Source organism: Cebidichthys violaceus, unplaced genomic scaffold (assembly GCF_023349555.1).
Source record: "Cebidichthys violaceus isolate CVI_PGR_0920_01 unplaced genomic scaffold, fCebVio1.0.p SCAF_6, whole genome shotgun sequence".
Taxonomy (NCBI): domain Eukaryota; kingdom Metazoa; phylum Chordata; class Actinopteri; order Perciformes; family Stichaeidae; genus Cebidichthys; species Cebidichthys violaceus.
The window spans coordinates 8,601,774-8,614,676 of record NW_027176816.1 but is presented as its reverse complement, the minus strand read 5'-3'; the positions used below and the strand labels follow the sequence as shown (position 1 = coordinate 8,614,676).

Sequence of the window (12,903 nt, the reverse complement as noted above, 5' to 3'; positions counted from 1 at the left end):
AACGAGAGTGTAGGCTTTGAAATCAGAGAGAGCGTAATGAAAGCACCTCACTCACTTGTTCACCCTAACTGTGGAGGGGGGGGGGGGGTGTTACAAGATGAAATGCTTCTTAGTGATAAATGCCAAAGACATTCTATTAAGAGGCACAAACAGCACTAACTTAAATGCTCCTTTTGGAAGCGAACCTGCGGTCCAGGAGGATACCAGATAAGAAACACAGAGGAAGGAATCTGAAGCGGCCTGCACAGTTGGACTGTTGCAGACCATCGTTCAGTGTTAAACAGTGCAACCTAGTGTCTGGTATGATAACACAAGAGAGGAGAGGAAGAAGGGTAGATGATTTTGTGTGTGTGTGTGTGTGTGTGTGTGTGTGTGTGTGTGTGTGTGTGTGTGTGTGTGTGTGTGTGTGTGTGTGTGTGTGTGTGTGTGTGTGTGTGTGTGCGTGTGTGTAGTATGCTTTCATCTTTTTCATGCTTTTTACCAAATAAACATTAAACCTGTAGACTCAACAATAAAATGTTTTATCTCAGATCCACCCACTCCACACTTCCTCCCCCCTACAAACTGATCTATTCTCACCTACTCACTCCTGCGTACACTTCGCCAACATTTTCTCACACAACGGACAAAGCACTGAGCTCCAGCAAGGAGACATCTATTAATGAAAAAAGCTCACATAGGGCCAGAGGTCTGCACTGTGTAAGTCAATGAGTAATTAGTCAAACAACATTGTGTGTGTACATACTGAGGTGGTGCTGCAGGAGATAACCAGTGAGGACGCCGTTTGTCTGCCGCGGTGGGCCCCATACCAGCAAAATGGAGTCTTTCTTAGCGTTGGAGGCCGTCAGAATGGGCACTTGCTCAGGAACTATAAAAAAATGACAGTAATGTTAATGTGTCTACTTTATAGACATGTTTCTCTAGCAACTTGTTATTAATGTGGAAGTGATAAAACATTGCATTAAAGCGCCAGTTTGTTTTAGTTTTTTTCAGTCATGTCCAAATAAGTTAAGATTTCTTTCTCTCCCAGGTGTCTTTTCATGATTGATATTTATTCCGTGCTTTAAGCTTTCTTTTCACTTTTATTTTTCAAACAGATGAAAAACATACTGATCGTATAAGCATATGACAGTTTGCCTGTTTTAAGCAGCTTTGTCATTTCACAAAGCTGTAACATTAAGCAGCCTTTGATAAGTATTTTCATGATAACCACCTTTGATGACTTCTTCTTTCTCTTCTGCCCTTATGCTTTGAAACATACAAAAAAATACTTAATACTGTTTTGGTTTTATCTCTGGTTGAACCAATCTTTAAACCATATCTCCTCAGAGCGATGTGTCTGTTTGTTTGTTGTATTTGTAAATACTGTATTCAGTGGCAGTTTGTCACAGTTACACTACCTCCAAGCGACACGCAACTGAATGTAATATCCTGTATATCCTAACTTTTTGGGGGTAGCCCTGTTCTCGCTTTCTGTCTAAAGTATTTGCAAAATCAATAAAAAGATTAAAACAAATTTAAATACGTAAAAAAATACGTAATACTTAATGTGTCAATATTGTTTTTCCTAAAAAAGTTCAATCACCTAGTTATATTTTGTATATTACATCTACTCCTTCTCCCTCTTTGAAAATCCAAAATCCAAGAATATGTGTTACGTCACTGTTTTTTGAAAAGTCCATTCTTAGTGTCTGTTCATCGGAGGTTTCAAGGGTCTGCATCACATTTGTTTAAGTTGCACACTGGACCATGATTGATTTCCACACTAGTTGTGTTCATGCTTGTAGGTACATTCAGACTTAAGATGAGCAAAAGGACATTTTTCTTCCTGTGAAAACTGTAAAAACTGTGTTCTGGTGTCAAACTCTGCACATTTATTATGCTGCAACATGAGCTCAAACATTGAGACTTTAATGTAAATGAAATAAGTGCTTTTGTTTAAATTCCTTGTCTCGTTGCCTGAGTCACTTTCAATGTCCACCATGTTATTACTGTATCTTTCTGCAAGCTTGAGTGTTTTTTCAGGTGTTGTATACTTAGTGCCAGTACTACGCTCACCTCCCTCTGGAGTGTTGAAGGTGACCGGGTCACTGTTGGGCCCATTGCCCTTCTTGTTAAAAACATTGACAGTGAGTCTGTACTCGGAGAAAGGCTCAAGGCCCGGCACGATGGCATGAGTCCTCTTCCCAGGAAAAGACAGCGACCGGCGGTCATCTAAAATCTTGTCGGGCTCCAGCAAACTTCGTTTCCTCAACCAGTGAACCTGTGAGAGGGAAGTAATGGAAAATGGGGATGAGGGACAAGTTTGAACAGAGTCCACATAGAGGAGGTAGGGAAGAGACAAATAGAAAATGTTGAGGAGCGGCAATTATTGCCTGGTTTCCCCTTTAATGAGGCAGGTATGTGAATCAGACATCACATATGAACTGTAAATCAGAGATGTCGCTTTTGTTGCCAATCACCTCAAGTAAAGATGTGTGACAGAGTAACTACTTGACACTATCACGTTGTCATTGTCACTCTGTTAACCACTGTAACACCTACACACATAATTTTTACAGAATTTGTATCATATCACCACATTTAAAAATGCTTTTTAATTTAATTATTGTCATAACATTTGTTTCATTAAATTATACATTAATGAAACCACTACTTCTCTCAAAACTGAGATGCCTCTGTGTGCACATGCAGAAATCTCATCGTTGAGTTCATCAGGTGGATGTTTCTTAATGACAAAATCACTGGACCATAGAAGATGCGCCATTCGGAAAAGGGCCATTAGGAGAGTTTGAAATACAGAGAGCGAAAACAAATCCAGTCGGGTGAACCTCACAAAATATTACATTTTCAGAGAATAATCTTTCTCTATTTGCTCATCACAACAATGACCAAGTCACTACCATATATACAGTTGTATAAATTGAACTGACAAATACCTTTATTTTTAGAAATCTGTATGTCTTATCATATTTTTATAACAAATGTCAATATGTTGCTTGTAATGTCCTGTTTAACTATATAATCAGTCTGAGACTACTGGGATACAGCACCTAAAAATATTCACAGCTTTAAAATCACCTAATAAACATTTGCTTGCACTTACAATATTGGCGGAAAATGGCACTTATAAAAGACAAAAAAAAAAGAGAGGTGTGTCTTTGCTGAGGAGCTGTCTTTGGTTGTGAAACACTGAAGACAGACAAGTGAAAAGAGGTAAACTCTGCAAATATCTATTATAATGAGATCTAGAATAAAGATATAATTGCACCAGGTAAAGGACTTTAACTCTAATTTGTAGAGTTAAACTTTGTACCTCTCTCATGTAAACACCAAGTAATACTGTATTGTACGATACTTAAAGGGCTACAAAATGTGCTGTTTAGAGTTCCTCTTTTGTCATTGAAAGTCTTTAGTTGTACAACGTAGTCTGGAAGCAATCAGGTTTCAGGACCATCACAAAACTTACATCGTAGCCCCCTAGATGACCTCTCACTGTGGCAGGTGGGGCAGGGGTCCAGCTAACTCTCAGGACAGTGGTGTTGATCACCTCCACTGCTATGTCCCGTGGTGCTGCAGTCGGGACTAAACCACACATAGAGGAAGGTCAGGAATACAGACGTACTGCGAACAACAGGCTACCTTAGCCGAAACTCTTTCACACTACCTTAAAACATATAAAGAAAGGAAATAAACTGAAAATAGATTGCATACACAATAAGGGAAACAACACAATTATCCTGTTGGACAAAAACAGCCTAATTTGATGGTCTGAGCTGTTCTCTTGTTTAAGGCTGTGCAGAGATGAGCTGTTGCTGGTTACGACAGTAAATAAAAACAGTGATGCTGGTATATCAGCATAAATATGCACAAATACAAACTCAGCTGGACACCAAATAAAGCAGTTTCTATTTCTTCTTTTCAGTAGGGACAAATACAACACCAAACATGGAATGAAAATGCTCTCAATATTTTCTGCTCTACATACTACTGAAGTAGAAGAAGGAAAAGCACAGCGGACACTAAAGAGAGAAGCAGCCATTGTGCTTCAATAGGTCTACAGCAAGAAGTGTGTCGTGATCTGTCAAATCTCTCACAGCTTCAGAGACAGAAGTGGAAATTTGACATCCCTCTGCTCTACAAAAGGTTATCTGCCACCTGCTGGATTTAGTCAAAGATGTTTATTTTTTTTTTTCAGAGGGGACTACTGCACAGCCACACAGGGTTAAAAACCACGAGCAGAAGGAAAAAAGAAAAGAACTTAACCTGACACATTTTCCCGCAGACAATGCCAAAAGACGACTGAAGACAGGGTGGGAAACGATAGCACAGTAAGTCACAAGCAAAACAAGAGCTGCATGTGCTACTTCCGCCTTAGGTGTTTTAATGAAACGGGAGAACTGAAGTGAATGTACATATATTGAATATCAAATATATTAATGACATGAATACATACAGTAGAGCAAGTATTAATCTGTAACTCACCATCTTCTCCAGAGTAACCAGTAACGACTTTAGGATCTGGTCCCCAGCCGTGGCTGTTCCTGCTCTGAATTTTGATCTCATAGGGGACAAAAGTGGACGTGTTCCTTACGGCAAAGGAGTGCCTTTTAACCAGATGCTCCCTCCAGACATCTTCCACGTCCAGTTTCCTGTAGCTCACCTTGTACTCAAGGCCTGGGCCATTGTGTTCAATAGGCAGCAGAGGCTACAACAGGAAAGTGTACTAATGACTTAAAAATCTTGCTTCCATAATATAATGGTTGTCACAATACAATCTTATAGATCGATATGCACTGTCCCTTACCTCCCAGCTAATGTCCATTTGCTGAGGGAGATGGCCTTGAATTTTGATGTTTTCTGGGTTTTTATCAGGAGCTTTGAAAAGAAGTTGTATAATCATATATTTATAAGAAGAAAAAAAAGCACAAAGAAGTACATCTTACTATTTTTTGACTGTAGTCATTTTCTGCTAAAATGCAAATATGTATCCATGCCGATCAGCTAAAACTAAGAGCTAAGACTCTTTGGCAATTGTAGTACAAGTATCCTCATTTCATATATAAGTATATTCATATGAGAGCCAAGATCAAACAGCAACCTGTGCTGGAGCTAATACTCCTCCGACCCAAAAATATCTACACCCCATACTGCTACAAAATCCTGTGGCCAAAGGCTGGCCCCTCCACACAGCAACTCTCTGCACGCTTCAAAAGAAATGTTAAAACTTTGCATGCTTTCACAATCAACAAATACAGCAGAAAAAATGTTAATTAAAGGGAGCGAGTCTCACCAGCAGGAGGTGTTTTGTATCTCTCAGTGGGCTCACTGGGGGGTCCAGGTCCAACAACATTAACGGCATACACTCTGAACTGGTAGTTAAGGTGTCCTTGTAGTGCAAGCTCGGCTGTTGCCTGGTTACCGGGGACTTTCTGTAGCTCCTTCCACCTGCCAGGCTCCCATTGGCTCTCCTCATACTCCACTATAAATTCTGTGCTCATGGAGGAGACAAGACAGACACATTCAGTCATCACTGCTGAGAAAGCACACATTTGACTCCTATTTGTTTCACTTCCTGCACAGTCCACTCAACATTACTAATAGATTATCTACAGCACACGTGAACACCTTCACTACTAGACCAATAAAGGAATATTTAACATTCTAAAAAAAAATGTTGCTTTCTTTCTGAGAGTAAGAAGAGGGGACTTTCTTAAATGTGTGGTAAGTACAAAGCTAGAGTCAGGGGCAATTAGGTTGGCTTAGCATTAACCTTAAGATGTGTTGGTAGGCAGATAAAGGAGTAGCGGGTAAACATAGCAGAGCATTAAGCCGTTAAAGAGCCATGTGTTTCGCTCAGGAGATGGTAGAGACCAAAAACAACGCTAAAAGTGGAGTAGAGTGAATATTAGTAGCTAGAAACATGACTAAAATACATGATACTGTTACTCTCTAACTTCTGGATGTGTAAATGAGCAGCTGTTTGCTAATATATTTGCCATATCAACTTAACATATCAAAGGTAATGCTATGTCATTGTTGTGCTCACATCTTGCTTCTATTGCCCCCAAGTAGCCAAATAAAACAATCATTATGGTAGGGTTAAATAAAATATTCTACTTTTCTGTAATTGTTCCTGAAATGACAAATGTGTAAAATCATTAATTCACACTACACCTGTAAGTGTGTTGAAAATTACGATTATTTGTGTCCGAAATCTGATTTAACTACTACCTACCAGACTATTTGTCATGTAGAAAATAATAAATAAGTAAAAAAAGGGAGCAATTTCAGGTAGAGCCATAGTTTTTTGCAATTTTAATGGCATATTAATCACATTAAATGAATATCATTACACATATGCATCTGGTGCTGAGCCAAACTGATCCACAGATATCGCTTAGAAAAGAGCTGGCCTTACAACTGAGGTCTGTTGCACCAAGATGTTTGATTAAACAAATAAAATGTCTGCACATTTCAGCACAACAAAGGATCTTCTTCAGGCACGTCTATTCTAATTTCTGATTACAGATAACACACATCCAAGCTAATAAACACTACAAGGATACATTTATCAGTTGATCTTAATTCTTAACATCCCTAACTTCCAAAAATAAATGAGTCTCTTTTTGAAGCATAAATGAGACACAAGCTTCTGTGCCAGGATCCTCAGGACTTCACAGCTATTTGCAGACAGCGCTTGTTAAAGAACTTTAGTTAGCGCAGCAGCAGAGTCTGTTAACTCTCAGAGGGGGACATGACAGCGTTTTGTGATGTACAGAGAGAGAGAGAGAGAGAGAGAGAGAGAGAGAGGTGTATGACATGCATCAAAGTCCAAAGGCCAGAATCGAACCCATGACCTTGCAGTTATATAACCACTCGGCTACCTAGGAGCTCCCTAAAGAACAATTCTAAAACAGTATTAAATGGTAGTCTGCCGACTTTAGGTGATACAGTAAAGTGCCACGTTCCTGGTAGAGTGTGTGCATGTTATTACTTTGTTTATGTGCTAATATACTCTTATGTTGTTTATTGTCTGAAAACTTCCAGCTGAACAATAAAGTTGGAATCTCGTCTATTCTACAATACTCTATTACATTCGTTCAGCCCAGTCGTGTCTTATGGATGGCCAGAGTTGGAAAGGGCCTACATGCCTAATTTCCTCACTCTAGTTATTTTGAAACTACAACACAATTACATAATAACTACATCATCACGTATATGCCATAAATTTAAGTGTAACAACTGACAGTCATAACAGTACACAGTATGCTGTATGTTGATGATCTTCTCAAAAATGTTGTTTATCTGTTGCATTATCTAGCACTGCTACTACCTCTTTCAGACCTCAGATGTTCTTCTTCTTCTTCTACTTCTTCTAAATTAACTTCCTACCTGTTACAGAGCTGTTGTGATCACTCCCAGGTATCCAAGACAGGCTAACATTTCTCAGATTCTTCAGTTCAGATATCTTTACATTTTCTGGACCATCGGGAACATCTGCGACACAAAATACAAACAACATTAAGTGCTCAGTAGAAACTGTCAATTTAACACCCAAAACATCTGGGGGCGAAAACATAATAATGACATCGAAAACACAACAAAACCACCTGTTTTAATTATTCATATAATTGTTCTTTCAAAGAACTCATAATGAATAATGAATTACTCTCTCTGCTATATTATTTACTAAACCATCTTACCCAGCACAGTGAGTAGTGCAGTGGCATTGTCCTCATCTAGGCTGGTCCTAGCAATGCATGTGTATATTCCCTGATCGCTCAGATTCACACTCATGATCTGCAGCATGCCATCGTCCACAAAGTATCTGAACATGTAAGCACATTCGTTAGTACACAGCTGTAATGTAAATGCAATCAATCAAGTACTCAGGAGCATAGACAGTACCTCTGCCAAAGCTGCACAATCCTCTACGTTGTTATTGATTTTGATAATAGGGAAAGTTTAGATTTTTTTTCTGTCTACATCTAAATCAGGATCTGCATCAAAATGCACATAGTAATAGACAATCATGGCTTATACGTGCCAGATTTTTTTTTCCCATTCAAGTAAGTGCAGTAGTTTCTGTTATGGCCTAACTTTCTGACAACTGTTACTAAAACGGTTGCATTTTTTTTCTTAGATAAAAACCAATAACCAGGCAAAAAAAATGTATAACATCCTTGGCAGAGGTAATCAGTAAATTCATTAAGCAGACAAAAGGATAGCAAAATCCCCTGCCGTTGACCCTCTACTGAGCAGAACAAGGCACGAAGCTTTTGGGACTTTTCATGCATTTTGTCTTCCTGAGCATTAGCATAGAGATAAAGACACTGAACAAAGCCATCTAAAGCAAAACCACACCTGAAAACTAATGGAAACACTATCAAATCACAGCAACCTACCTGGAATTTTCCTCAGAGGAAAGTGGAATCTCCTCACTATCCTTCCTCCAAAGCACCTCAAAGGTACCCCGCAGGCTTTTATCAAACTCTGCCAGGCACATCAATTGGGCTGTGGTCCCACTGATGATCTGCACGTCCTGAGGTGGCTGTACTATTTTTGTAGGGTCTAAAGACAGAAAAAGCAAGGGTCAAAATCCCCTTTTGAAAACAGATAAGATAATGGTACTTGTTTTGTTAGGCTGCAGCCAGAGAACATATCTATTCATAACTCCTGCATGCTTTGAATCACTTTGAGTCTACTTTCCAGAACTTAAACTGTTTTTGTTATGTGGTTTTGCATACAAGCCAAAGCCTTCTACTGAACGGAAAAAAAGATGTAACTCCATCCCTAGTCTAGCAAAGCAGATAGAAACATTTGAAAACTGGGCGAACTGGCACTTGCTTTAAGAAAGCACTAATCATGTTACTGAGATACCTTTCACATCCAGCACAGCGGTGACAGATGACTTTCCCTCCTTGTTAGAAGCAACACACACATATTCCCCGCTGTCGTTTTTTTCGGCACTGATGATTTGCAAAGATCCGCCCACAGCAAAAAATCGTTCCCCTTCGATGCTCTCTAGAGTCTCATCTTTGACCCTAGGAGAGAAAGATTTCTCCAATTAATTGTTAGTTAATTAGTTAATCATGCCTATTTCATTTTTACAATTGTCATTTCAGGGGGATTTCAATTGACTGTAATTTACTTTTTTGCCAACAAATTGTGAAAAAATATGGAATATCATTTTAAAGAAGTATCCTAATATTCTGAGGGTCGTTGTATTTTTTCATGACTGTCTGAGATCCTATTTTCCTTTAGTAGAACTGTAGCAGAGCTGCAGTGACAGTTCATAGCCCAATTTCAAGGAACAGGAGATGATTATCTAATTAAATAGACACATCTGTCAACATCTATGTCCTGCAGACACCTGAAGCAGTGTGGATTAAGAGCAGGAATCACTGCTGTGATACCGTACTGTATATGTTCTCATCTGTAAACTGCACAGAACTGATTGATACAGTGACGTAAGCTGTTACCCGTAGAAAACATATTACACTGAATGAAGGCGAGAAGTTCATCTCATCTCATCTTCAACCGCTTATCCGGGATCGGGTCGCGGGGGCAACAGCTCCAGCAGGGGACCCCAAACTTCCCTTTCCCGGGCCACATCAGCCAGCTCTGACTGGTGGATCCCGAGGCGCTCCCAGGCCAGTTTGGAGATATAGTCCCTCCACCTGGTCCTGGGCCTCCCTCGGGGTCTCCTCCCAGCTGGTCGTGCCTGGAACACCTCCCTAGGCGCCCAGGTGGCATCCTTACCAGATGCCCGAACCACCTCAACTGGCTCCTTTCCGCGCAAAGGAGCAGTGGCGAGAAGTTCTTTTGTCTTAAACACACGTGTTGAAATGTAGTGAAACTTCTCACTGACAGATGTCACTAAGACTAATATACTTGTTGTTCCTGATAACCACTTACCAGGAGATGGTGGGTGGTGGAGAGCTGAAAACACTGCAGTTCATGACGATGTCCTCTCCTAGTACCACAGCATACTCTTGGAAGTCCATTGTCAGTATTCGCGGGGCCATATCTAAGAGAAAGGGGAGATTTCAGCTGCTCAAATGTCAAGTCATTGCCTATGAGAATTTCTTTCCCGCAAGAAATAGGGACAGAAGAGCAGATTACTGAAAACACAGATATAATTCAGACGCAGGCATCACACCTCTTGTAACACTTCTCAAGAGATAAAAGATTTCTTAAAGAAAGCCGAAGTGCTGAAGGGATAAAACCTCATTCAAAATCCCATTGACATTTTGAGCGTCGAGTGGCCGTGGCTATGTCAGACATGGGTGTAGAGCTGAAACGATCAAACAATAAATCACTTCAAGTCAATAAAAAAGAAAATGAATTGGCAACAATTTCAATACTTGGATATAAAAGTGTTTTTTTGGTGCAAGAATCCACTAGTTCCATCTTGTAGAATGAGAACATTTGCCAGATTTCTTAGTCTTCTATGATAGTAAATGTACTCAGACTAAACAAGCAATCTAAGTATGTAACCTTGGACTGTGATGGGCCTTTTCTTTTTACCACTTTCTCAAACTTTATGAAATAATAAATGAATTGGCTGTAATAACAGCAAGACAGAGATGGGTAGAACACTACATTTGTTTAACACAGCAGGGATTACAACTAAAAGGTGAGAAAAATGACTGCTGCTGGATATCATGGATATGGAAGGAACCATGTTAAGATCACCTAAGAATGTGCGCTCACCTCCATGCTCACCTCTGAGCTCACTCTCTATGCTGCATATAGGCCTATTTATCTGACAAACCTCCACTTGACTTAACATCTACTCCTCCAGACGGTGACTCACACATCCTGCACTACGAAATTTAAAAATGTGAATGGGTGGATGAGAGGCAAATTTCAAAGCACACTGGATAAAAGCGCCCCAAAAAAACCTGTGAAATGCTATTGAGCCAGCAACATGACATTTCCAACAGCCAGGTGAACCTGATAAAGTGGCCATTGTGTTTATGTCCTCGCTGGCTGTGCAAGGTTTAAGTCTTGCTGTAATACTCACTCATGACCATGATGTTAATGTTGGCCAGGACACTGCCATGAATGTTGGAGGCTTCACACTGGTAGACGGCACTGTCCTCTGCTCTGGCGTTATGGAGCACCACAGTGTCATCAAGCACTCGCCTGGTGCTCCCTGGGTCATCTGACAGCAACACACACACACACGCACGCACGCACGCACACGCGCACACGCACACACACACACACACACACACACACACACACACACACACACACACACACACGTCATCAGAATTGTTTTACAAGGACTACACTAAAGCACAACCAACATGTTTTTTTTTGACAAAACGATTAGTTGCTTACTCAGTTAATTCATCGAAAGAGAATTGTAAAGTAATTTTTTAAGCAAAAATAATAAACATTCCCTGGTGCCAGTTTTTTTAAATAACATGACCATTTGCTCATTTTCTCTGATAGAAAATTATATATATATATATAATATATTTGCCAATTTGAAAGACACACAGATGTGTACGAAAGCAAGAAATTTGACAGTTAAATAAAAACCAGCACATACGACGTAACAGTAAATATAAGATGATAAATCTTTGACATTTACCAACTTTAGTAGAATTATATTAAAACATTTGTTTAATCACGTATGCACCTAAACAAGTCATATGAATACATAAAAAGCCTTTAACACATTTACAACATGAATCTCAAGACTACACCACTCCTGCAAGATCACGTTGCATTCCCTGCTAAGAAATTATCGGCTCATAATTAGAATAAATAATTCATCCATCAACATCTTTTTCCACATTTGTTACAGGAACTTGTAATCAGTAAAGAAAAGACTACTACTTCTCAAGTTCAATTGTGAAAATGTGCATAACATTCCCTCTCAAGGAATCGAGTCTGTCCCTTGAGCTTTGAAGGACACTTGGCAGAACAGCCGCTAGTCAGTTGTGTGGTTGAAGTTGTTGAGTGGTGTAGCTGCTTGCTGCACTGTCCTCCTGCCCTTTGTCAAAGATGCATAAAACCACAGCTAGAATTATTCCCACTCACCTCTGAACAATTCTCCATTCCTCCTCCATGTTATGTCTGGCGGTGGTTTTCCGCTGACCGAACACTTGATGTGAACATCAGTCCCAATCACAGTCAGCTGGCTTTGAGGAGGTTCTGTCTCCCATTTTGGCAGATCTGAGGGATGTTAAGAAGAACCATGTTGGTTTGAGACTAAAAAAACAACAACTGCCATTCCTGTGTCAACAGCTTTTGTCTTTGAAGCAAAAACAAATGCAGCCACAAATACATGTTAGCTCCTACCTTCCACTATTACATCAAAGTAGTGGACAGCCTCTCCAGCAGAGTTTTGGGCTTTACACATGTATTTCCCATCATCCGACTCATCTACAGAAGATATGGACAACAGCTTTCCAAAGTTGTTCAATTGTGTCCGAACAGGCAGCTTGTCTCCCATTTTCATCCATTTTATCGTTGGAGTGGGACTATGACATGAAACGACATGTTATGAAGCACAACAGCAGGTAACTATGACAACATATTATTTATATATAAAGATAATGTGATGATACAGCATGTATACATACTATCCCTGTGGTATACACTCAAGCTGCAGATTCTGTCCCTTCAACAGCACCTTCTCTGTCTGAACACCAGAGGGCAGCAGCAGGCCGGGAATTCTCACTGGGGGGGCTTGAGCTGTGTTGAACACAGAGCGTAGTCTTCCTCAGTCAGATGTATAATTTTAATCAATTTAGATAATCAACACACAAGTTTATAGTCAATCTGCTACCTGCAGCTTCTTGCAACATGAAAACCAAACTATGCTTCCTGTTCAGATGAGATGCACTTTAATTTATACTGTGAAGGCTTTGATGTGTG

At 39.9% G+C, this 12,903-nt stretch overlaps 1 protein-coding gene across 6 annotated transcripts in view; it reads right to left on the bottom strand.

Moving 5' to 3' along the window:
- Positions 1-12,903, bottom strand: part of chl1a (cell adhesion molecule L1-like a) — a 53,044-nt gene that overhangs the window by 15,690 nt on the left and 24,451 nt on the right. For all 6 annotated transcript variants that reach the window (XM_068732850.1, XM_068732854.1, XM_068732848.1 and 3 more), the window contains exons 8-22: positions 12,609-12,720; positions 12,325-12,506; positions 12,064-12,198; positions 11,033-11,173; positions 9,922-10,033; positions 8,884-9,047; positions 8,409-8,574; positions 7,707-7,831; positions 7,396-7,500; positions 5,294-5,491; positions 4,808-4,878; positions 4,486-4,708; positions 3,470-3,585; positions 2,059-2,263; positions 746-868 (exon numbers count right to left, since the gene is read on the bottom strand). In XM_068732850.1, coding sequence (XP_068588951.1) covers positions 746-868; positions 2,059-2,263; positions 3,470-3,585; positions 4,486-4,708; positions 4,808-4,878; positions 5,294-5,491; positions 7,396-7,500; positions 7,707-7,831; positions 8,409-8,574; positions 8,884-9,047; positions 9,922-10,033; positions 11,033-11,173; positions 12,064-12,198; positions 12,325-12,506; positions 12,609-12,720 — 2,178 coding nt within the window. The remainder of the gene's footprint in view (positions 1-745; positions 869-2,058; positions 2,264-3,469; positions 3,586-4,485; positions 4,709-4,807; positions 4,879-5,293; positions 5,492-7,395; positions 7,501-7,706; positions 7,832-8,408; positions 8,575-8,883; positions 9,048-9,921; positions 10,034-11,032; positions 11,174-12,063; positions 12,199-12,324; positions 12,507-12,608; positions 12,721-12,903) is intronic.